This window comes from Cornus florida, unplaced genomic scaffold (genome assembly GCF_030987335.1).
Source record: "Cornus florida cultivar Cherokee Brave unplaced genomic scaffold, ASM3098733v1 CherokeeBrave_3.0.0_Hap2_Chr02, whole genome shotgun sequence".
NCBI lineage: Eukaryota > Viridiplantae > Streptophyta > Magnoliopsida > Cornales > Cornaceae > Cornus > Cornus florida.
In genome coordinates this window covers 12,766,853-12,793,815 of record NW_026775572.1, presented here as the reverse complement: position 1 = coordinate 12,793,815, position 26,963 = coordinate 12,766,853, and the positions used below count along the sequence as shown (strand labels likewise).

The following is a 26,963-nucleotide window of genomic DNA, read 5'->3' as shown; positions in this document are numbered from 1 at the left end:
GTGGATGTGCTCATTATCAAAGCCCTATGGCCTAATGATATCTCCTTATCTTTCAAAATAAAGAGTAGGTAAAGTTTGATGGCACCGAATCTGCACCTTGAATTTCGGTGCTCCCAAACATAACATAAAAGTTAATTTGCCAGTGCGAAACAAAAGGAACTTGAAGAATCTATCCTATTACATTATGAATAATTATAATTACTTGATTCCAACCAACGCCCCAAGAGTGAGCAAAAGAAATCCGTATGAATAATTATTTGCTATTATCAAATAAAACAATGACCAACCATTAATGCGCATGCAAATAGTTTTCTAATGTACTTCCTTTTCAATATACAATGTGAAATACTACGTATATCACTTTATCGAATAAGTATCAATTCCCAATAGATATGTGCACCAAAGAATTTAGGACCCAAGAGAAAATGGGATTTGAGGACCCTTCAAGAGTTGGAATACTAATAGTACAAAATATTCTAGGTCTCGCATTTCCCTTTGTGATCTGATGTTGTGCGCTACAAATTCCATACAATTTCCAGTCTGCATTATGATTCCGTTTTAAGGTGCTCGCATCCTTTCAACAATGTTTCTGCCTCTCTCTTCAATGTTACGCCTCTTCTCGTCAAGCTTTTCCCCCATTTTCTTCCCCAAATCAAGCATCCTTGCTTTTCTCCCCACTCTCTTTGGCCTTGCATCAACTTCCTGATTCTCTGTGAAACTCATTGACCGAGATGATGATTGACTGCCATCTGAGTTCTCTTCTTTTCTCCACTGGAAAATGTCTTGCGGTTCATCATTCCTCAACAAAGGGGTACTCAGTTCTTGCATAGATTTGCTGTTGCAAACAGACTGATTGGATGGAACTGATGAAGATGCATGTTTGTCCGAAGACGCACGCTGGACAGGTTCGACTTTCTTTGCTTTTTCATGAACTGGTGAAGAAGATGCATGTTTGTCCAAAGATTCACCTTGGACACATTCAACTTTCTTTGCCTTTTCATGCTTGCCTTCTGATTCAGCAGGATCGGCAACAGCTTCTTGATTAATCCATATAAATGGAGCAACTTTCTTTGGAGCCCAGTCATCCTTTTCTGCTAACATCCATGGAATGCATACACTTTCACAATTTGGAAGTACAGCAGCGTCCCGAATGGCTGTCTGCATGAGTGACACTATAGCATCAGCAAAAGTTCCCTACTTCATTCCTGCTTATAAATTTTGCAAGTTTCTAGCAAAGGAAAGCATCAACAAACAGATCATATTTTAATATCATTCTTTATCAAAATGACTACCCAAAATCCTTACCGGAGAAGAAAACAGATAAATGAAAGGACTACCTAAAACTTTCTGAATTTTGGGTTCTGAACAGATGATTTTAAAATTGAGAGAGAGAGAGAGAGAGAGAGATCTACAGGTAAGAGCTAGAGGTACCCTCAACATTTTCCTTTCTCTAATCATAATTCCGGATAGACCTAAAATATCTCCCCTGAGTGAACATTAAAAAGTGGTTTTGGGATAAAAGTAATATTTATTACTGGGTGGAAAAATGTTACTTTAAATGTCAACATTGCAACCAGAATATGCATGGAACTCGTTACAAACCCAAGCAGCACATATTCTTCATGCATGGAACAAGGCCCAAAAGTAGGGATGTCATCGGGGCGGTTTCAGGATGGGGCCCTATTCCAAATCCGTCCCGCCAATGAAAATGGGTCGGGGCGCCCCGATATACATATTTTTCAAGAAAAACAATTCAAACTTGAACAAATTTAAGATAAATTTTTGAATTTTTTTTTTTTTTTTTTAGTATAGTCAAATATTAAACAACCAAAATAACAAAAATGTTGTTAAATTTTAAATTATCATAAGAAATAAAGAAAAAAAATATAGCTAATATAAGAATATTTATTTACATATTAATTATTAATCGGTGCGGGTTCGGGGCTTTGCGGGTTTTAAACTCTCTTCCCAAACCCGCCCCTAACCCTATTAGGATGATCCCAAACCCGTCCCAATAGGGGCGGGACAGGTTGAAATGACATCCCTACCCAAAAGGAAACTTCCACATGAGAATTTCCAAACATAAATTTATTACACTTTGGGAACATTGTTATATAACTTCTTTTCTTATTTTTTAACTTTTTTTTTCACATACAGAGTATAATTGTATTCTATATGTATTCCTTATATTTACGCAAAAAATACCCCTTTTCAGTTTTCAGAAATCCTCATAAAGATTGGGCTCTTTTTTCAATGAAGGGGTTAAATATGCATCCAAAACGGCTGATTCACAGCCCTCTCTCTCATGTATCAATCCCACCATAAGAGGTGGTGGATGCAGCCTTTTGGTTGCAGAAATAGCAATTTCCTTTTATAATACACACGCACGTGCGCGCACACACACACATATAAGAATGAGGCTTTAAATCAACTTTCTTAATACTCCCACAAGAGTAAACGTAACTGGAAAATATATGCAACAGAAGTACGTTATCTGACCTTAAACCGACTGATCAAAAATGAAGCAATACTTCCACTACTGATCTTGTGCTCCCCAACAGAAGACTCCAAGTTGAAATCAATATCAGGCATGGATGTGAACCCAAACCATATTTGATCAGAAGGAGGCGGCTGTATACGTAATTGGATTGTTCCTCGCAGGTATGCTACCCTTATTGCCAATGAGATAGGAACCTTCAATGAGAAAAAGAGAAATTAGTTTGAAAGGCATAAAAGCTCTGTTATTTTTCATGACAACTAAACCAAAAAACCAAAGCATGTCCACCTATATTGTCAAATTTAAATGATAAACATGATTAAAAAGTAAGGTTTCGGGACCCTCTGGCAAACACAAAGGAAAAGAACAATTCCACTTGCTTCATTACATATTTAATAAATAAATCTTGTTTTCTATATCATGCAACTTGGTAGTTAAGACTAATTCACAATTCTCATTCTTCTCCTTCATTTTCTCCTCCTAGGTAATTAGCATGGACTGAATTAACAATCACAGGGAAAAGTAATAAATAAAGCTATTGTTTTTTCTCACAAATTACGCTTTTTGATTTGTTAATTTAATCAGGACATTATATCAGAGTGCCTTCTATTTAATTCGAATCTTTCCTTGTCTTTCGGCAACCCTTACTAGGATACATCAATAGGCCATGAAAGAGAAACCTATACGCAATATTTTGTCCCACAGAAATGGCTTGTTAGCATGCATGAAACAATATTTGACTTTTTAATCCAGGCCTTTTGACTGAAAAATGTTATGTTGGCTCCTTCAAAGGCTTGAACACAAGACATCAAACCTTTTTTTTCCTCATCGTTAACGATTACAACACTTGATTTATATGTCAAGTATTGCAATTCTTATATATATATATATATATAGCTACTTCTTGATGCACATATATAGAGAAATATACTTATATATGCAAGTGCACAGGTGCTCTGAGATGCTGATGCCGCCTTACCAAGAGGATAAGGATAAATCATCTAAAGCAAGAAAGAAATAAACGAAGGAAAAGAATGCTAGAACAAGGAGGAAAACAAACAATCGTTGCTGCTAATCTATTAAAAATAAAATTAATCACCACCTCTCCGGTACCCTAGCCACCCTTTATATAAAGTCTCCTGGCAATTCTAGCCATAATTGGCTTTAATTACAATAAAGGAAAGTTACTAAAAATCAGAAAATGGGAAGTTTCAAAAAATTCAGAAAGCTGCCAGCAGATTTTTATTTTGCCACTGCATCAGTCCCTCCGGGTTGGAAATAACTCGACCTCGAGTTTGGCTCAAGTGGCTCATCGTATATTAGTATGAACAAGATTTCATACCAATGAAGACTTGATCTTTTTTCTTTTCTTTTTTTATAAGTAAAATTTTAAAAAGAAAGCGCTCAGAAGGGGAGCGAAACCCAAAGACAAACAAAAGGCCAAAACGCGCCTCAAGCTTCAAAGAGGCCAAAAAAAAACAATCTCCTCTACAGATCTATAATCTCTCCCTGAAACCCAAAAAAAAAGAGTGGAAATAATAGAAAACTAAAGCATAGAAGCAGGCTTCTCCTTTCCATCGAAATAATACCGATTTCTCTCGAACCAAATGCACCACCAAATACAAAGAGGTGTAGCCCTCCAAGCATGCTGAATGAGAGCCCCCATTGAGAAACCTCTCCAAGCCTCAATCAACCCTCTAGAGGAGCAAGGCATGACCCAAGGGATCCCAAACAAACCAAGCATTAAATCCCAATAGTCCCTAGGCATGCTGCAATGTAACAGAAGATGATCCACAGTCTCCTCGTCGCTCCGACACAAATAACAACGATTAACCACCACTTGATTCCTTCTTCTCAAATTATCCTGGGTTAGAATCTTACCCAAGACAGAGGTCCAAGCAAAGAATGCCACCTTGAGAGGAGACTTAGACTGCCAAATAGACTTCCAAGGGAAAGTACCTCCAGAGCCAAGCGTAAGACACCTGAAAAAGGACCGAACCTCGAAGCGGCCCTAAGAGTTAAGATCCCAAAACCAACAATCCGAATCCCCAGCTGTAATCACCTGGCGGTACAACAAATCCAAAAAGTGAGTGACCTCCTCAATTTCTTAGTCCTGAAAATGCCTCCTAAACTGAACATTCCAAGTCAGTCTCCCGTTATCAAAATAATAACAGTCAACCACCATGGCCTGTCTATGAGAAGCAATCCTGAAGAGCCGAAGGAAAGCAAGAGCAAGAGGACGCTCTCCACACCAAAGATCCTCCCAAAATATGATCCTCCTACCATCCTGAATCCGAAAACGAACATGTTTGCTGAACTCATCCCACCCCTTTCGGATGAGAGACCACACCCCCACCCCTCTAGGACCATGCACCTCAAGAGAACTCCACCCTCCAATGCTCTCCCCAAATTTGATCGCAATAACCCTCCTCCAAAGCCAACGCCACTCAACCCCAAACCTCCAAAGCCATTTCCCAAGAAGAGCCTTGTTGAAAGTCAGCAATCTCCTAATTCCTAAACCTCCACTCTGAATCGGATAACATACTTGATCCCAAAGAACCAAATGATACCCCCCACCAAAAAAAAAAAAAAAATTTGCACTGTAATCTCTTAATTCTCTCAACCGCAGAAGAAGGGATCTGAAAGAGAAAGATGAAATACGTGGGAAGGCATGAAAGGGTACTCTTAATCAAAGTGACCTGGCCCCCCTTGGAGAGGTATTGCTTCTTCTATCTCGCCAATCTCTTCTCAAATCTTTCCACAACTGGATCCCAGTTTCCCACACACCTTGAAGGAGCTCCCAAGGGCAACCCCAAGTAAGAAATGGGAAAAGAGCCAGTGCGACATCCAAGAATCTGAGCAAACATCTCGATTTCAGGGACCTCCCTAACCGGCACAAGAATGCTCTTTCCGACATTAACCTTTAGCCCAGAGACCACTTGGAACCAAATCAAAACGCATCTTAGATATCTCAACTGGGACGCATTCGCATCACAAAACACTAAAGTATCATCAGCGAACATCAAGTGGGAGATCTCCAACTGACTAGCAACATCCTTACCCACCCGAAAGCCTCTCAAAAAGCCCTACTCGACCGCCCTCTTAATCAATCTGCTAAGAGCCTCCATCACAAAAAGGAACAAGAAAGGAGAAAGAGGATCCCCTTGTCTTAATCCCCTCGAACTAAAGAAGAAACCCGTCGGAGCCCCATTCACAAGGACAGAGAAACGAGCACTGGAAATGCAAAAAATGATCCATTTCCTCCACCGTGCACCGAACCCCATCCTCTCCATCAAATAAAGAAAGAAACTCCAACTCACATGATTGTACGCCTTCTCAATGTCCAGCTTACACAGAACACCCGGATCTCCACTACACAACCTGGAATCCACACATTCACTAGCAATAAGAACTGACTCCAAAATCTGACGACCACCCACGAAGGCATTTTGAGAATCAGAAATGATACCAACCAAGACCTTCCTCAACCTAGAAGCCAGGACTTTAGCAATCAACTTGTAAAGACACCCCCACCAAACTGATAGGGCGAAAATCCCTAATATCCAGCGCCCTTCCCTTTTTCGGGCTGAGAACAATAAAAGTGGCATTCAGGCTCTTCTCAAAAGAGCCCTGAGCATAGAAAGCATGAAAAGAACCCATCACCTCCTCACGAACCACCTCCCAACACTCTAAAAGGAACCGCATGGAAAAACCATCTGGACCTGGGGCTTTGTCCCCGTTATAGCTCTTCAACGCAGACAAAACTTCCTCTTCAAAAAAGGGCTCCTCCAGAACAAAGCACTCCTCACTCGAAAGAGTGTCAAAATGAAGTCCTGCAAGCAAGGGTCTCCAACCAACAGATTTTGTAAACAACATCGAGTAAAAATCGACATTACCCTTACAAATCTCCTCCTCCTTACAAAACGTCACCCCATCCACCCGGATCCTCCCAATGTGATTGCCTCTTCTATGAGCATTGGCAAGTCTATGAAAAAACTTAGTGTTATTATCGCCCTCCTTAAGCCACAAGGCTCGAGAGTTTTGCCTCAACGAAATCTCCTCCATGACAGCAAGCTCAACAAACTCCGCCTGACACTCCACCCTCCTAAGTTTAAGGGAATCCGCCAATATGCCCTGACCCTCCATCTGATCAATCTCAGCAATCTCTGAAAAAACACGATTTTTCCTCCACACCAGATTACCTAAGTCCTCTTTGTTCCAGACTTAGATATCATTCTTCAAAAGACGAAATTTACAAGCAAGAGAATGACTTGGGGTGTCAACCACTCCATACCCAGCCCACCAAGATCGAACACGCTCCAGAAAACCCTCAGCCCTACGCCACATATTCTCAAATCTGAAAAGGGATCTTCTGCTACGCAAACCACCACAATCCAACATCAAAGGGACATGATCAGATATCGGACGAGCCAAAGTAGCCTGAACAACATCGGAGAACTTCTCCTCCCAATCACTTGACACAAGGAACCTGTTAAGACGAGAGAGGGTAGGAGGAGAACGACCACAAGACCAAGTAAATGGACCACCCACTAAAGGCAGATCAAACAACCCCGCCCCATCAATGAACTCCGAAAAAGACTCCATGTCAACCGTCCTTCTGCCCCCCGTTGACCTCTCAAAAGGAGAGTGAACAACATTGAAATCCCCTCCAATACACCAAGGCAACGGCCATCTCCTTCGAACCTCTCCCAACTCCGCCTATATTAGATCTCACACACTATCCTCTGGAAGACCATAAACCCCATAGAAAACCCAACGAAACCATCCTCCAACAAAGAGAGGACGCAGGAGGCAGAGAAAAGCCCCACCTGAGAGTCCCCGAAAGAGACCCACCGATTGTCCCACATAATCAGAATGCCACCCGAAAAACCAACCGCATCCAAAGCAAGCCACTCCACAACAAAAAAAAAAAAAAAAAAAAAGCTACGCACAATCAAGTCCGTCATCGATGCAATTTTGGTTTCTTGAAGGTAAACCACATGACCTCCCTCTTTACGAATCACCGACTTCACAACTCTTCTTCTAGCCGAGTCATTGAGACCCCAGACATTCCATGAAAGAATTCGTAGCTTCATAAGGAAACAGATGAAAAAGTAATCCCACTCCTCCTTCCACTCTTCCTCTCTCTGGACCCCCTATTCCTCCTCTCATAAGTAACAAAATCAGAGGGGCTCCGCAACTCCCTCTCCCCCCTTCCAATCTGAGCACCAACCCTTCCTCCCGCCCTATCCAAAAGCTGAGCATTAAGAACATTATGGAACAGCCTCATCGCCTCATCTAACCTACCTTCAAAAGAAACACCCAAAAGAGAACCCACCTCTCCACCCTTCTCTCTCAACCATTCCTCCTCCACACAATCCGTTCCCTCAATTGCACCAGAATCCCTCCCTCTCACCCTCCGGTTGAATAACAGCCAAAGGGACAAACATATCAACCTCAGCCTCATCCCCCTCCCATTGCACTAGACCCAATTCCCCAACAAAGGAAGAAGCTGCATCTCCCTCCCAAGCATCAGAAAAGGGAGGAGAACAACAAGCCAACGTAGTCAAAACCTCCTCATCAGACCCAGATTCTCTAGTATCACACTGCAAACCCTTCGAAGCCAAATGGTCCCGTAACTCCTTCAACAAGACATTAGTTGTAGCATCATCAAGCTTGATCCTCACATTTTTCCCCACACAAACAGAAACTCCCTCGCAAGTACTATCACACTGTCGAGATGAGCCCAGCTCGTAAACACAACCTCCACCATGCCGTTCCACATAAGCAGGTACAGGAAACTCCTCAAGAGTTGGGGACAAAAAATTAGAAACAGAGGATAGCATAACCTTCTTAGCCCCCAAACTCCCTCGAGTCACCTCACAGGGATGAGAAGAAAAAGAAGAAGGTTGAAAAGCAGAATGTCTATGTGAAGAAATGGACTTACCCGTACCAATCTCATTCTGCAGACACGACACCCACTCTTGCTTCTCCTTTCTTGATCATCTTTTACAGAAAAGAAGGGAAGAGAATATTCTTCTTCAAACGGTGCCCTTGAACTGGTCCCTTTGGACGACGACCATCTCTGGAAGACTGGAACACTCAGGCAAAGGACCGAACGGCTTAAGACCATTGTCGATCACAGCAGGAACCCATGGCCCAAAAGAAATAGCCAAACCTGGTCCAGAACAAGCAATAGCCGATCCCAATCCACTATGAAGCCCACGCCCAGACCCAGAGACCCATTAGCAGAAATCGGATGGACCGTCGCACCTTCAATTGGTCCACAAGAAGATGGGAAAGAGCTGCCCGAGCCCAATGGCACTCGCCCAGAGTCAGAAGAACCAAAAGAAGGCCCAATCATCTATCCACAAGCAAAAGCTCCAGAAGCCCTTCTCACCAGCCCACCATTAGGCCTAACAACACATCTATCAACATAGGAAGGAACCCCAGCCTTTGGAGCCCAAGAATTTGAAAACGAGTTGGTTCCAGCTGTAAACCACTTGGTACGACCGCCTCCTGAGCGCCAACCACGCGTCTGGTTGGCAACTCTCCCCCACCCACGCGATTGATTCACGTGAAACTCACCACAGTTGCATCCTCAATCCCACCTCTGCATGACGACAGAGCCCAGTGAGACCTCCCTCTCTCTGAAACCCCCGACCGCATCCCTCCATTCCTTCCATCTTTGAAACTCAGCTAGGCCCTTCCTCCCCATTGATTCCCACCTCAAACAATCAGATTCCTTAAGCAAGTGTGAACCATCCCCTCCTTCCAAACTGTCCGTCGTTGGGACAAGATCGGGAGGCTTTTCCTCCCACACCACCACTTTATAATAGAACCGATCATCGTGAATGAAGACGACAGGAGGGTAAACTTTACCGTCCGACACTGTGATACGGACCCTTTCAGCATCAACAGCTTCATCAGCATCCACCCAAATAAACCCACCACACAAATCACCGACTGTAACAAACAAGGCATGACTCCATAGGTGAAAAGGAAGACCATACAGCGTTACCATCTTCAACCCTTTACCTTTCATCACTTTGGAACACCCTACCCTAAAACTCCACTTGTCCACTCGTAAAATTGTCGTCCCCCATTCATGGCGACCCTCTTTGAGCACGCGAGAAGCCTCAGTTGGAGAGGGAAAACGAAGGAGCAACAAAGAATCCGACAGAGGTGAGACAACCACTCCGGAGGAAACCTTCCAAGCTCGAGAGGCCCAAGCCGGGATTTGAGCCCTATCACCCACTTCCTTATCAAATTTCCCAACTAAACACGATCGGAGGTCCTCTGTTCTTCTTCCAACCGAATCGTCATCCAAAAAGATCGAAGGACCTCTGTATGTATTTGCAGATCTCGCAGTTCCTTCTTGAAACAAACGAGGCAACCTAGCAACATCCAAGAACGAACGCATACCAAAAGGCGAAAAGAACAGCAATCACAGACAAAATAGACCCAACAAAGAAAGAAAAACACGAAAAGGAAGAGTAGCAGAGGATTTCACCAGAGTTTATGACTCTGGTGACTGGTTGAAGTAATAGACTCCGACCGCATCTCTACCATGACAAAATCTTGCTCCAATGATTTCACGTCTGATTGCATTGTTCGAATAAATATGAATTTCACCTTGCCTCTCTACCTTTAAGCGGACAATCAAGCCATTTTGTATCCAAGGGACATGCTTGAATGATCACTTCATGGTGAACTTTCACACTGAGATGACTATGAGCTCGGTCCTCGTATTTCCAAACCTCGAGATGCTTGATATCATCCTCAAAACTGTTAGTAAGAGAAGTAAAAAGCATTGCACCAAATTCAATCCCAACCAAACAAGTCCTGTTTGCCACAAAATCATTCCGTACATTGCCTAGAGAACCTTCAGAATACGATACCAAAGTATCTTCACTTGCACTTTCTGGAGTAAGAACTTCTTCATCAACAATCGACTCACATAATGATCCTGCACAAACTTAATGCCTAAACTTCTCCACTCCATCTTGGACATGGAATTTGAAAATTTCTTTGACCCGTTCATCATCTAATCCATGTTGTTCATTCTCAATAGCAAACATCCTGTCACCATCCTTTTCTTTTGCCGTATCGAACTCCTTAACTTCATCATCCTCATGTTTCGGAAGCAAAGGGGACTTTTGCATAACCAAGAATTCACCTAAATCACCATATAAGATTTCATCATCCTCTTCCTCAAAATAATAATCATATTTTGGCTTGGCCTCTGGGGTTGCATCATCTTTTTCGATCAAAATCTTTTTTTCATCTTTTCTGCACTCCGTCGATCTATGGCCAGGCTCTCCACACTTGCAACACTTCAGTCCACAGTCTCCACCTTGACTTTGGCCTGCTGGCCCTCCATAATTTTGGAAGTTTTCAACAGTGCCAGCCTGCTCTTTAACCCCATCAACAAGTGCCAGCTGTTGTCCCACATGTTGGGCCTCGTTTCGCACTGTTGTAGAAGCTGATTTTCACTTGAAAGTGCGCTTCAACCTTGTGGAAGTGCTGCTGGAGCGCAAAACCTGCTTGTTTTGTTGTTTCTCCACCACCAAAGCTCCGTTGATAAGCCACCGAAACTGACCAAAATGAATGCGAGAGCAGAACTTCTCGTATGTTGGGTCTTAGTCCGCTAATATAGCGTGCCACAATCTGTTCTTCACTCTCCGATAGGTCTTTGTGTGCTAGCAACTCATAAAATTCTGTAGTGTAATCTTCCACACTACGGCCTCCTTGCCTCACATTATGCAAACGTTGGTGCATCAATTCGACATAATTGAAAGGAAAAAATTGTTTCTTCAACTTTTTCTTCATCTTCTCCCATTCTACAATCTTTGGTTTACTTCTATGCTTTCGGGTAACCCGTAATTTCTCCCACCTTGTCGACGCTTTACCTTTTAAACGAATAGCTACAAGCTTGACCTTCAAGTGCTCTGGTATCTCGTGGTATTCAAAAACTCTTCCAGTGGTATTTATCCAATCGATAAACTCCTTTGCCTTAAGACTCCCGCGAAATTCAGGAATCTCAATTTTGATATTTGCCTCCCAACAATGGTCGATCCGATCGTCGGGTGATCACGCGAAATATAAAACGGATATTTTGCGAAAGTTATGACGTTGGACAGGTCATCCTCCATCGGAAAGTTGTCATCAACCGACGGGTTGATAACATGTTGAGTCCCTTGCTGGTTCAACATCTCAACTTGTCTATGCAGATTCTCGACTTTGTTTGTGACTTGCTGGGGCAAGGGCTTGGCTGGATCTTACATCCTACAATGTTTAGTCGGAAAGCCGCACTTAAAGCTTTGATACCAAACTGATGCCGCCTTACCAAGAGAGAAATTGATACGAATAAATCATCTAAAGCAAGAAAGAAATAAACGAAGAAATTGAAAGACTACTAGAACAAGGAGGAAAAATAAAATAAAAATAAAATTAATCAATCATTGCTGCTAATCTATTTAAAATAAAATTAATCACCATCTCTCCAGTACCCTAGCCACCCTTTATATAGAGTCTCCTAGCAATTCTAGCAATAATTGACTTAATTACAATAAATGAAAGTTACTAAAAATCATAAAATTACAGAAATTAGAAAACCTTCCAAAATCAGAATATGGGTAGTTTCAAAAAATTCAGAAAGCTGCCAGCAGATTTTATTTTGCCACTGGATCATATGCTCTCGACCTTTATGGTATTTCCAAAATCCTCATTCTGACCCTTGTGTTCCCACTCTCTCTTTATGCTATAGTATATAAAAGTGTTTAGTAACATGAACTGTCCCTTTTTTGCACTGATATAGTAAGCCAGCGTCAGCACTAATCCAAAGGTGCCACTTCTTAAGATACATAAATACAGAAATATAATAATACATGCAAGTGCACGGGTGCTCTGAGATGTTTTCAACCTTATGGTATTTCCAAAATCCTTAGTCTCTGGCTCCCACCCTCACTTCTTTAAACTATGGTGTCCAAGGATGTATCCACATTAGGTGTCACTTCTTTTGGGTCAATATACTAAGCTAGCATCAGCACTAATCCAAAGGTGCCAAACAATGTATAACTTTCCTCGAGTCTAAAACTTAAGGTTACTCAGAATAATCAGTTTTGAACCTTAGGATCAGTAATACAAAAAATGGGAAAATAGATGATGATATTTTTTTTGGTAAGTGGGAAAATAGATGATGATATTACCGGTAGGATTGGAGTAGGATGGTCCGAATGGAGACGGGCTAGTGGTATTTATGTGATAGAAAAATACCAAACAAGTAAAAAGCAAAATTTTATAGGATGGTCATTAGACCAGCTATTTATATGGGGCAGAGTGTTGGGCGTTAAAACAGAAACAAAAGCAATGCATTCATGTACTGAAGTGAGGTTGTTGAGGTTGATGATAGGTGTGACTAGAAAAGATAGATGTCCAAATCAAAAGTGTGAGGGAGAGATTAGAAATAGTTCCTATTAATGACAAAATAAGAGAAAATAGACTTAGGTGGTATGGATATGTAGAACATAGATCCGTTGATATGCCATAAGAAAGAAAAGTTTAGTTTGCATAAAAGGTAAGAGCCAGTTGGGCCAACCAAAACTAACATAGAAGAAATTAAAAATAACTTCAAAGAATTAAATATTAGAGGAGACAAGGCCCAAAATAGAATATAATGAAAAAAGAAAATTCATGTGGCCAACCCCATTCTTTTAGGAAAAAGGCAAGAATGATGATGAATCTAAAACTTCAATTGCTGATGCATATAAATTAAGCGCTTTCATGAGTAATAGATCATGACTTGAAATGATGGAGGAATATCCCTCAAATAAAGCGTCCACCACAGATATAGAATAGAATGTATAAGATTCTTCAGCACATGCAATCATCTTCTCCAGGGCCACCCACCAAAAGGTGTGTATAATAGAATAGAATGGAAAAAGAGAATTCATGTGGCTGATCCCATTCTTTTAGTTATACAGATATTTTACAAACCTGTGAAACCTGCTTGGCGACAGAATTTACTATTGATTTCCACCTGGAAACATGAGATGATCCCCGTAAAGCGCTCTTGCCTTTTATCCCATCTGCAAGGAAAGAGAGAGAGAGTGAGAGAGAAATCAGGTTGGCATTATGATACCAGACCAAGAGACATTTCTTTGTGCAAGTGAACTGCATAATTTGTTCTCATTGTTATGCAAAGTGAAGAATCAAGTCTCTTATAACTTACAACTTATATATGTGGATGGCAAGTTACCTGCCCAGACAGGTACCTGTCCCTATTAGAATGGATTTGAGTTTGTGCTAAATAGGGAAAGGGCAGGTTTGGGAGGAGAGTCAAAACCACCCCACCCCGCTTAGTTAAAAATATATATTATAAAATATTATTCCAATTTTTACTTTCTTATTTTCATTCTTTGTCATGATCTTTTAGATTTTCAACTAAAAATTTATGCTATGTTTGGTTGGAAGGAAGGACTGAGGAGGGATGGATGAGGGGGGGATAGATGATGCTTCTCGTGTTTGGTTGGAGGGGAGGGGAGAGAGGGAGGAAGCAAGGAGAGGGATGAAGCATCCCTTCTAGCCTGTTGTTTTTTCATGTCCAAAATTGGGCAGAAGAGAGGAGGGAAAGAAATAATAACTAACCAAAAAAAGTTAATAGCAATTTTAACTTTTGGTTATATACTGAATAACTTGTTAAACCCTATTGAGATTCTCTCACATAATGAGGGTGTATGGTAAAAAAATATAAAAACTCTCTTTCCCTTCCTTCCAACCAATCAGAAAAAAATTATCACTCCATTCATTCTTTCTACCATCCCTTCTATTCTGCCAAACAAAAAGTGAGGGAGACACCATCCCTTCCCTAGGGATGGCGTCATCCATCCCTACCCTCCTCCCTTCCATCCATTTTTCCATCCCTCCAACCAAAAGGAGCATTAAGGAATTTCTGCATATAATTGTTAAGTACTTGCTAATACTTTTAAATTTTTCCTGAAAAAATCTTGCATTGGTTTGGAATTGAATGCAACTTTTTTCAAAATTGTGGGGCAACCCAAACCTGAAACCTGTGCTGAGCCTGAGCCGGGACGGGACGGTCAAGTCAGTGAAAAGCGTTTTCCTTCACGTGATGGTTTTTGTAGAAGTGCCCTATTCCAAGCCAGCCTCATCACAATCCCTATTTGTATGTGCAATATCCTAATGCTATTCAAGAATGTACTTTCTGCTCATATTATAGTTTATTAGTAATTAAGATTCTTAATCACAAAAAATCTGTATTCCTTGTATAAACAGATAAAATATTGAGGAAGTAGAAGTGACACATTTTTCCCCATATTCTTGATTTAATTCAAAAAAAAGCTCTCTCCCAGATATTTTTAGTTGACTACATAAATCATGTTTCATCATTTTGCTCTATCTAAGTCCCTTAGTACAATCTATCAAAAAGCATTCTTTACTATTTCAAAGCGAAGTCAATATTGATCTTTTCCTTTTCCAACACTATCCTTATTCCTTTGTGCAGACAATGCCACTCTTCTTCATTAGTGCAGTTATTTGTCTCCATTATAGGTGTTTAGGTTAGGTTATAGACACAGATATTACATGTAGGATGATGAAGATCCTACGAGACAGAGCTACAGTAATAAATAAATAAATAACAGGAGAATCCTGATGTCTCTAACAACTCCCTCCTTTCTTTAATAGTTCAACTGGGATAGGAGTTATCTGCATCCCCAATGTATAGGAGAACGGAAGTGCAAATGATATATGGAGATGACTACCCACTTCTCAAAGTATCGTGACTAAATAGAAATACTAGCATTTTATAAGAGATTACTCTTAGGAGAGGCGACATGTGCAAGGCGAGATACATCACAAATGAAATATGTGTCCCTGAGGACTTGTCTATTTAGGACTAATCAAGATGACAACTGTGGCAGAGTGTGTGCGAGCGCACACGCGTGCGTGTTCAATATTTTCTACACCTGAGTTTAATAAAAAAAATCAAAACATAGTAAAATGTAGAACTCAGGATAATTATTGTTTTATTATTTTTCAATCATATCAAGATTAAGTCGAATAAAAAAAGTGATAAAACAAATCCATGGCTGTAAAAGTATTACAATAAGATTTACATATGTATTTATTTAAATATCTTCTTTTTTGGGTTTTTTTTTTTTTTTTTTTTTACTTACCAAAAAGTGGATCCCACTAATTTTTATTTTAAACATCAATATATAGTGTTAACAAAGTATGTGTAATTTTATAATTCAATTAGTTCTATATAAAAAAATTATTAATATATAGTTTTAACAAAGTATGCATAATTATATAGTTCAATTAGTTCTATTATATAATTTAAGAAGGAACCTAGATACATAGCATCAGATTATGGCTCACGAGATATAAGACTACTAGCTTTCTTGTTTACTAGGAGAATGAAATGGTGAGCATATTTATCGGATATGTTAATCTAGTTGCACAATATTTCAAAATTTATTATTTAATGAAATAACTAAATGCAATGATGGAAACATTTTCAAATATTTTATACAATGCGAACATTTTTTGTACTCACCCAGTTTGAGATCTCCTTCATCCTTTTGTTCTATTGCATCAACCGTCCCTTCAGAAAGCTTCAACTGTTTCCCGAAATACTCAACACCTTCTAGAAGTTCTGATGTGACCTCCTCCACAGAGCTTGATTCTAGATTTGAATCTAGTTCACGAACTTCAAGCCTTGTTTCAATGTCTACTAACGCACCACCATTATATTCAATGTCAATTTCCAAGGCACATACCCCATTCATGTCCAGGGAAAGAACCCTCATTCCATGGATATAAGGAGGGACATTCCCAGGATTTATGCCGGTACAGGTGATTTCACCTATGTAACTGGGGATCCTCATATTTGACAGCGTTCTCTGTTGCACCCAAAAACATATAATAATAATAAAAATAAAATTTCAAGTCTCAGAGTTATGAGTGGATTCTACAAACTAAAAAACATGTGCCATGCCCACATATGCATTTAACAAATCATAAAAAATGCCCACATATATGCCACTCACTCCTATATAATCATTAAAATATCCACAACCCTTCCCCTCACCCCACCCCACCCCCCCAAAAAAACCCAGTGGACTGTAGCCCATGAAAATGCTTCAACTCTTCTATTCAGCACATATACCAAACTACCAAGGGTGGAATGAATATGAATCAATTTTCAAATTCGTCTGCAGGCTTCTACTCACTCTTGGATATAAAGAGTTCGCCAGAAATGAACATGTAAGAAATCTAGAATGTAGGAGGGTACTGGAGGATAGCCCCAGCACTAGAATACGTGTTAAGCCCACTCCAGCAGGGTTTACTTACGAGAGCACCTACATGAGAACAATCAACATATCTGGTGTATTTTATATAAAAAATTAAAAAACCAAAAAGAACCCATAACCTATTTACTGTTTAGTATGTTTGCCTTGAAGTAGGCAGCTATCCACTCATAGTTTCATATCTGTCCACAGATTAGACAAGTGGTAAAACTAAAACAGCTCCCACATGCCCTAACACACAAAATCTCATATGCCCAAAAATTCCATATAATTAACAGTGTATCATGGGGTTGCTCCCACTGTAAGCCCATGCCCCCTCACAACCTCTCGATCTAACGGCTGAAGATGTGAACTCATTGAGAGTGCCCTCAAGATAGATTTTTCCTATAATTAAATTTCAATGGAAATCAATTAAAAAAAAAATACAAACCTGAATACGTTCTTGCAGGGAACTTCTCATCTCTTCGTTGTTTTTGGCATCAAAAAACAACCGTGATATTAACAGATTCCAACAGAGTGTTCCATCATCAATAAGAATCTTGTCATCAGAATCTGTATCAGAGATGACAGAGACATGACTTCTGCTGCCTGAGTTAGTAAAGGATGACGATAATGAGGAACCAATATTCTCTTGTGCCGAACAGTTAGGTGCCTTCCCTGTTGGAGCAGTCTTTATCAATCCCGTAGCCAAAACAGAATCTTGGAATGGACGAGATTTCTCACCGATCTTTCTCTCTTCACGGTCTGATGTTAAAGTCCAGTTCACCTTATTTTCTACACCAGTCTTAGAAGCCTTCTTCGCAAGTTTTTTCAGAAAGTGGCGAACCTTTGACGAAGAACCGTCAACTTTAATTGACCTGTCTACTTGCTCAGCATTGAAACCCATAGAAGGTTTCATAAATGAAGGATATTCTATGTTTAGGGATGCCAGGTAACCATGAAACTCTGAATTCAACTTGGCAAACCACTTCTCTTTATCATTACATGAAGCAAGACGGAGGGCTTTACACCACAACTCTTTCTCGCCGCACGTGTCAAGATAAATGTAAAAGATTTTACTTCCACGGTATATAACTGAAGTCTTGCTCTCCACTTTAATCGGGTATCTTTTAGCCCTGTAATATTTTTAAAAGTTATATAGTTAGGACCAGTAAAATTATTTTCGTTTCTTTAAACTGAAATATAATTTAGTTCAGGCAGGAACAATAGGCCACATGGTTTCCAAACATCTCCATGGTAACATTTTCGGTAAGATATAGCAGCAGAACAATAAGAAACTGTCTTTTCATTTTTATTTTTTTTAATACATGACATGCAGCCTGATGGACAGATTCTTGAACCAATCACATAATTTTATTATTTTTGTAGTTTTTAAAAATGTTTCAAAATTTTAACTTCCTCATATTTACTAACTGTTCTAATTATTGGCAATAATAATTAAACCACTGCACCCTGATGCACCTTAAGCGCTTTCAAGGTTGGAAGCAGGACTCAAAGGTATTTCTACAACTCAGTGCATGGCAATCAACATGGCCAATGTGAGATACACAGAGATGTCATAGCCCTCTATGCAGTTATTAATAATCAAGCTTCTCTGTCTATCTTGCAGCATGCACACATAACATAGTTCTCTGGGATCCTAGAACTACTTGGCTTGGTGGCTCAAAACCACTGTTCGGTAGAGGTATCTGCACAGACCTTGACCTTGCTTAAAAGAGATGTATAGCATGACTCCTTAAAGACATATGCCCTCTATGACATCTTAACCCTATTACATGTGGCAACCATTCCATTGAACAGCCACAGTAACATGGAGGCATCTCATCTGACTGCAGTGAAGCTTGCTGGGGTGGTTGACAGTATTGGCCTAACTAATATGAGTAGATATTGCATGCGCCGCGCACGCCATTTCGTTAGTGTGTACCCACCCAATCACAATGCACAATTTTAGAAAAAGTTGGCCCACCTACTTATAAAATTACTGATAACGAGATAATATATGCATTGTGATTGGATGGGTACACTCATGACATGGCGCGCACGGTGCACCCAATATCTACTCCACTAATATCCCTAGCATCCCACCAGCCACCCTTTTGACCGCAACACAGCCCTTTACCACATCACAATCATACAACCCAGGTGCAAATGACAATGCCTCCATCGACCGCAAAACATGTTGCATAACTCCAAAAGAAATCGACGTCAACATAAGCACTACCTTTCTCTCATTCTTGAACTATAAAAAGGCCTCTCCCATACACTTAAAATGGACCTTGGAACTCTAAAAGATTATTAGATCCGGCTAAGACCTTAAAATACTTGAAATCTTATGTACACTGGACTAGACCTCTTGAGATCTAGAATAAACCTTCACAAGGCCCCTCACCTCACAAAGTGTATGGTAACTTCGAAACTGCAACTATCTCTGTTTTACAACACAACCTCAACTTCCACCTCATTTAATCCACCTGGGACAGTCACTATATCATGTCTAATACCTCCATCTCCAAGTCTTCCACATGAACCCATACTTCTAGTTATACTGATTTCTCTTTCTAGCGAGAAAACCTTGGACACCCTATACCCTTCATGTACTTCTTATCTTGACTAATCAAAAGGGATCCACACTAAACACCTTTTCTAAGAACACAACAATATAATTAAGAAAAAGGTCATTGCATAGTCTTGATTCCTATTAACAGAGGGTGCTCAGGGAGACAGACTAACTACAGACTTAACTTTTGGCATTATTTGTACAAAGTGGAATGTTTTCCCACACTTCCTCAAACTTTTGTTGCCATCTAATATACTTCTCCAAAAACAACACATCAAGAGCATTTTCCAACGGTGATTGAGAAAAACTAGTACGTACTAAGTCTAATAAGATAAATGCACTCAAAGAAGAATGTCTAGCAAATTCCTCATCACCATTTTCTTGAGGACAAGCTCGTAGCAGAAATAGCTTCTACTAGGCAACCCTTTAACCGAATTTCAGTGTACGAACGATCTGAATCTGTCAGAATAAGTGAGCGATCCTTAATTTTTGCATATTTTCGGACCGGGGTAACCTCCAACTCTTTCTTTCGCTTTTGCTCTCTCGGTACTTTGTCTGCAAGCCAAGTCTTCGGGACTTTCTCAAATTCTAAAATCCAGACAAATCCCTGAGACAACAAAATAATTGAATTAGCCAATGAGAAGAACAGATTAAAAGTTGAAATAAAAATAAAATAAAATAATAATAAAAAAGATTCTGCATCTTTCATATAATAATAGAGCATAATGGAAAAACGGGATTCATGTAGCCGATTCCAAGTAGTTGGGAAAAGTCTTTGTTTTTTGTTCTTCTTGTTATATCTTTCGTTTTTTTTTTTATAAGTAAAATTCGATTAGAAGAGCGTTCAAAAGGGGAACGCGTCCCTAGTAAAGAAAACGAAAATTGAACCTAAGGACCAATAGAGTCCGAAAGATAAATTAAATCATCAGTCGAGGAACAAACGCTTCCTTTTACATAACAGAAAATAGAACGAAGAATATGAATCTTCAAAGTCGCCAAAGACGATTCATTTCCTTTGAAATTTATGCTATTCCTCTCTCTCCCTATGCACCACCAAACACAGTGTGGAATCCTCCAACAGTCACGAGCTTGACTTTTCACTGGGCATCTTCTCCACGCATTAATCAGTCCTATGGAGGACTGAGGCATTACCCAATGTACTCCAAATATGTCGAAAATGAGGTTCCAACAATCATACGCCACAGGACAGTGCATAAGAATATGATCTACAAACTCACCATCTGTTTTGCATAGGCAACACCAATTAACGATAGTGTTACCCCTCTTTCTCAGATTGTCCAACGTCAAAATCTTACGCCATGCCGCCGTCCAAACAAAGAATACGACTCTAAGTGAAGCCTAAGAGCGCCAAATAGTCTATTATGGGAATTCATGACTATCGAAATTTGACATGTAAAGGAACATGGACCGTACACCAAATCTACCATGAGTGGAAGGGGCCCACAAAATGTCATCATTACCTTTACCAACATCCTTTTGCTGATACAACAAATCCAGAAAAAACACATACCTCATCCATCTCTCAATCCTGAAAAGAACGCCTAAAACCCACATCCCACGTAACCCCACTACTATCAAGCCGATAACAGTCAGCTACGTAAGCATGCCTATTTTCGGCAACGCTATAAAGTCTAGGAAAAGAAAAAGACAGCAACTGATCTCCACACCATAAATCCTCCCAAAAGCGGACTCACCTACCATCTTGGACTTTGAATCTGATGTGTGAAGAAAAGACATCCCAACCCTTCCGGATAAATTTCCACACCCCAACACCTCCCGCAAAAGAGACTAGACGGGAGGACCAGCCACCACTCTCCTCCCCAAAACGACACAAGATAATCCTTCTCCACTGACGGTGTCGTTCCCTACCGAATCTCCATAGCCGCTTTCCCAATAAAGCTCTATTAAAAGGAACCAACTTTCGGATACCTAAACCGCCTAACTTCAAAGGTTTGCAAACTTGCTCCTAATTAACAAGATGATACTTAAACTCCTCCCCTTTTCCACCCCATAGAAAGCCTCTTTGAATTTTTTCAATCCTTTCTGTGACAAAACATGGGATTTGAAACAAAGATTAAAAAAAAGTAGGAAGGGACGAGAGAGTACTCTTGATGAGAGTGACCATCCCCCCCTTCGACAAATATAGTTTCTTCCATCCTGCTAACCTCTTCTCATACCTATTGATCACTGGAACCCAAATCCCCACTCTCCTAGAGGAGACCCCCAAAGGCAATCCCAAATAAGGAAGAGAAAAAGTACCAACCCTACACCCAAGAACTACAACTAAGGAAGAAATATCTGGAACGTCCCCTACTAGGACAAGCACATTCTTTCCAACATTGATCTTTAGCCCAGACACCGCCTGGAAACATACAAGAATGCACCTCAAATATCTAAGTTGGGAGACATCGGCATCACAAAAAACCAAGGTATCATCCGCAAACAACAAATGGGAAATATTTATCTGATGTGCTACATCTATGCCGACTCTGAACCCCCTGATGAAACCCAAATCTTCCACTCTCCTCATTAGTCTACTTAAACCCTCCATGACTATAGGGAATAGAAAAGACAACCGGGGGTCTCCTTGTCTCAAACCTCGAGAACTCGCAAAAAAACCAGCAGGAGATCCATTAACAAGAACAGAGAACATGACGAACGAAATACATGTTTCAATCCATTTCCTCCACCTATCTTCGAACCCCATCCGTTGAAGCAAGTAAAGGAGGAACTTCCAATTGACGTGATCATAAGCTTTCTCAATGTCAAGTTTGCATAAAACGCCAGGGACCCAACTCTTCAACCTAGAGTCAACACATTCCCCTGCTATAAGAACATAATCCAGGATCTACCGTCCACCAACAAAAGCGTTCTGGAACTCCGAAATAATACCATACAATACATTGCTCATCCTAAGAACAAGAACCTTGGCAATAAGCTTGTACATGCATCCCACTAAGCTAATTGGCCGGAAGTCCTTAATATCAAAAATGCCACCCTTTTTAGGAATAAGGGCAATAAAAGATGCGTTCAATGACTTCTCGAGTATACCATGAGAATGAAATTCCTGGAAGGTGCCAATCACTTCACTGCGCACCACCTCCCAACTCGCCATGAGAAACCGCATAGTAAACCCATCTGGTCCTGGAGCTTTATCACCATTACAACTCGATAACGCCTTTAGCACTTCCTCTTTAGAAAAGGAAACCTCAAGCCTGTCTTTATCCAGCTCAGAAATGACATCAAAGTGGAGACCATCAAGCTTAGGTCTCCACCCCAATGTCTCAGTGTAAAGCTGCTGGTAAAAAGAAACAATCCCCTCGCGCATCTCATCCTCTCTCACCAACTCCCACCCATTCACACGAATACGCCAATATGATTGCACCTTCTATGAGCATTAGCAAGCCTATGAAAGAATTTTGTATTGCGATCCCCCTCTTTGAGCCACAAAGCCCGAGATTTCTGACGCCACGAAATCTCTTCCATAATAGCGATTTCAGCAAACATCGCTTGACAAGAGGCTCTCCTAGAGCGCAAAGACTCCACATCCTGTCCCAACTCTTCAAGACGATCAAGCTCAGCGATATCAGCAAGAGCTCTATTCTTCTTCCATTCAAGGTTCTCAAACACCTCATTATTCCACCTCTTGAGCTCGGATTTGAGAATCTGAAACTTCCAAGCTAATACAAAGCTAGAAGAAACTATAAATATCGCCTCCTCCCACCAAGACTGGACTTTCCCTTCGAAATCCTCTGATCTCAACCACATATTCTCAAAACAGAACGGGGTGCGCAGAGATCTCAAACGCCCGCAATCAAGAACTAAGGGAACATGATCAGATGCCACCGTTACAAGAGCTGCCTGAATAACATCTGGAAATTTCTCTTCCCACTCCCCAAAAATCATAAATCTATCATATTGTTGTTATATCTTTCGTATAAAGAGTTTTCCATTTCATTACCAAACAAATACAACCAAAGGTACGTGGCTTTAAAAATTATCAAAGAAAGGGAAGAAACATATAATTAACTTATATATATATATATATATATATAGAAAGGAAGGATCCCAAATAATCGATCTTTCTTTTAGTATATGCAAAGAGAAGGAACACATAACATAAGGTAAAACTAACACCAGTTATGACTAAAGGTTGTATATCTCATTTACCTGGCATGAGAGTTTCTGTAAATAACAAATTCAAATGGCTCTGCTAATTGTGTGACGCTGATATGCATTAAGCCATGCCCAATATACAGTGTATCAAGAAGCAATGCCATGGCCCATGAGTTCAATTTCAGTTGGTGTGATACTGTGATGGCATTTCTATTCACAAGCTAATTTATATATGAACTAATAGCATGAACCATTATTTAGTTTAAATTCTACTTAATTTTTAAGTATATAGTTCAGCTGTCGCGAACGTGCGTGGGGCAGGGGGGTGGGGGGTATGTGTGTGTGTGTGGAGAAATGTGACACAATCCATGACTTCAAGCCTTTCTAGTGCAAAGTTTAAGGAAATCAAAATGGCAAAGAGATGGCTATCAGAAGTGTAAAAGTACTTCCCAAACTCAAACCGGTTTGTACATAAATAAACTATTTGGAAATAGATCCAAAAATATATATTTTGCATTATTTGACAATATGATTTTTGTAATTAAAAATTAGCATTAAAAAATTGTTTACACTATAATGGTTTTGTTTCACAAGATATGGTACTTCCTCAGATGCTTTTAGGTTCTTTCAAGTTTCCAAGTTGATTTGGGGCTCTTTTTTGACTCACTAGAATCATATACAACAAATGACAACAAAAACTAATATTAAGAATAATAATTTTCTCTATTTTCTTATACATTTAAAACTGTAAGGTCCATTCTAAGCTATAAGGTTCAAATACCCAAGAAAAGTATGCATGCTGAACCTATATTTATGAAATTATAAGACATTTCCCACCCAAACATAAAATGTTAATTTCTTGTGCTCATAAGCTTGATGATTGTCAGTAGGTTATTCAGCACGAATACATTTTGTTATAATTCCGACAGACATGGGAGTCTTATTTCAATTTCAGATTTCACTTACAAAAGGTTAATTGCTTATCTAAAAACTTTAACTCTTTGTCACCCACTCTCAAGGCCAAATGCAGGGAATCATCTCCATGCTCTGGAATTCTTCCATTAGGCCTGTTCACACCCTAAATCCTCTCCACCTAACAACACCCTTTATGTTGATTGCATTCCCCACCTCTAGCTTAATACCAACAGTACTCTCACCAGTAATCCTGGTTCAGCTATGGAAGGCAGTTGTCTAAGTTTTCTTTGTGACCAACAAAGCAGTGGGATTAAGAGTTCTACATGAGGTATAGAGTGCACTTTAGTCTAATGGCTGAGCTTTCACACGTCAGAAATGTCTGCATATGGCTTCATCATCAGGACTCCAAAAAATGAACCTAGAAACAGATGCCTCTGAAGTTATGCATTTGCTTATTGCCACAGATCCTCTCAGCCATAACATTACACTTGAGTTTCTGCTTGCAGGCTCCTCTTGGGAAGAGATCGAAAATTTCAGGCCCTCCATGCCATTAAACAAATTCAAGTTCATATACTATTACTAGTTCTCTTCATGATCAAGAAGGTAGTTTTGTTATGTTAAGGAGTCCTCCAAGCTATGTAAATGCTCCTGTTCTGGGATGCCCATGGTGTGTATATTCCAATGCTTTGTGAATTAACCAGTATGTGAAGTAAATAAAATCTCCCTTCTGCCCAAAAATGAACCTCTCAAATACTTAGTTCTAAAATAATTACTGTCAAATAACATTTTTAGTATTTCTATATTAGGTAATATTACAGCCACTTCCACTTTGCGTGGTTATTGCCATACCCACAAACAATATGCCAATTTTCCAGTTCCATCCAAATTGGGGGCGAGAACAAAAAAAATAAATAAACATATGTTTCCAAGCCCTTGGTACACGCAATTCTGGTTCACGGACTATACACAATTCAAATAAACTTAAAAAGATAATAAAATCTTCACCCAAAAAAATAAATAAATTAGATATTAGAGAAATAGAGAGAACCCAAAATCAAAATATGTATATGTATATACTTATCAAATATATATATATATATGTTTGTATATGTATATGTATATGTACTTTTATACTGCGTATATCTATGTGTGCACGACAACAATGAAGGCGAATAAAAGAAGCAATGAAGCAACAAAACGAAGTGAACAGTGGACCTGCTTGTTCTGATAAGAAGAAAGATCGAAAGAGAATTTGGGATCAAGGTCGGCATGGAGTTCTCGATGAGATTTCGATGCCGCTTTTGCGTCTGTTTCTTTGATTTTCCGATTCAATCGGTCGATCACAAAGAGGACTCCAAGAGCTTCGACCCCGAGAATCGTCAGAGCCCCAAGAAGGAACCCGAGAAACAGTGTCAACAGAAACATTGTCGTCCCCTTCACTTTCACCACAATCTATGCCTCTTCTAATCACATTCACATCAACTCCAACATATAGTGCTCAGTCGATGATGGTGAAGAAATGGAAGCGAATTTGGTACCATTCGTAAATTAATTATCTGTAAAGTAAAGAATATTCTGCAATTGATCAAATGAAAAGGTATAGTACAGAGATAGGGTTTTGGAGTGAACAAGAAGCATCGGGTGCTTCCTCTTTCTTGATTGTCCTTCCAGTTGTAACAGTGGATTGTAGAGAGAGAGAGAGAGAGAGAGATATTTGAATAGCGCGTGGATTAGGAGAAATTTTTGGATTGTTTTTGCAGTGGGGACCGCGTTTAGTTTAAGGAGGAGCGGTGGGGGGCGGCAACACATGACAGTAAGTCGAGTCTTAATATAAATATCTGAATTATTAATATGTCATGTTTATATTTAACATAACTAGATTTGATTGACTTAACATGCTAAATTGTTAATTGGTTTATAATCTATTTTGTGTTCACACTATACTCTAGTCTGGATTCATTTATTAAATAAAAAAAATATATGTATTGCGTCATTCATTTATTAAATTATGTTGACTGTTCAATAGAGTATGAGTAATATCACTTCATGTTAGTTTGAAAAATAGAAGTGTACGAATATGAGATTATATGTATTTAATTAAAAATAAAATACTTTAAGTTCTGTTTTGTTGTTTGAAAAAACATAAAAGTTAGAAGAAAAAAACATGGTGTTCTTAGATTGCTTTATTTATATTATATACAAAATAACTCCAAAATATTTGTTAAATCATTATTTTTCATCACTTAGAGCATCCGCAGTGGGACTCTTCAAAGGCCAATTTGGGCGAGCAAATGAATTGTATAAAGTGCAGCGGGCTAGCTATAAGTGTTGGGGCCCATTCGCGATCGCGGACCAGCTCGCGGTATTCAGCGAGCCTGCCCGCGATCACTACTTTTTTTTTTTTTTGTTTTTTCTTGGCCCAAAACGGCGCCGTTTTAGGCTGCCACTATTTTGTTTTACTCTCCAATTTATGCATAGTGCGCCAAATAGAATTTTTTAAAAAAAAAAACCTAAAAATAGG

At 39.8% G+C, this 26,963-nt stretch overlaps 1 protein-coding gene across 1 annotated transcript; it reads right to left on the bottom strand.

Annotated features, from left to right (window-relative positions):
- Positions 1-227: 227 nt before the first annotated feature.
- LOC132293685 (uncharacterized) lies at positions 228-26,182 on the bottom strand. The gene is made up of 7 exons (XM_059791257.1): positions 25,658-26,182; positions 19,765-19,997; positions 17,264-17,948; positions 16,080-16,425; positions 13,496-13,587; positions 2,500-2,694; positions 228-1,158 (listed from the first exon to the last, which is right to left on the bottom strand). Exons 1-7 carry the CDS (start codon positions 25,865-25,867, stop codon positions 559-561), a joined length of 2,361 nt encoding a protein of 786 aa, XP_059647240.1. The 5' UTR covers positions 25,868-26,182; the 3' UTR covers positions 228-558.
- Between the last annotated feature and the right edge of the window lie 781 nt (positions 26,183-26,963).

Bases quoted from the DNA above. Each gene is read 5' to 3' on its own strand.
- LOC132293685 (XM_059791257.1), bottom strand. From the start codon at position 25,867: ATGTTTCTGTTGACACTGTTTCTCGGGTTCCTTCTTGGGGCTCTGACG. The intron at 19,998-25,657 runs GTCCACTGTTCA...TTGTTGTCTCAG, and splicing joins CTTCTTATCAGAACAAGCAG to GGATTTGTCTGGATTTTAGA. The intron at 17,949-19,764 runs GTGATGAGGAAT...AAAATATTACAG, and splicing joins AGCTTGTCCTCAAGAAAATG to GGCTAAAAGATACCCGATTA.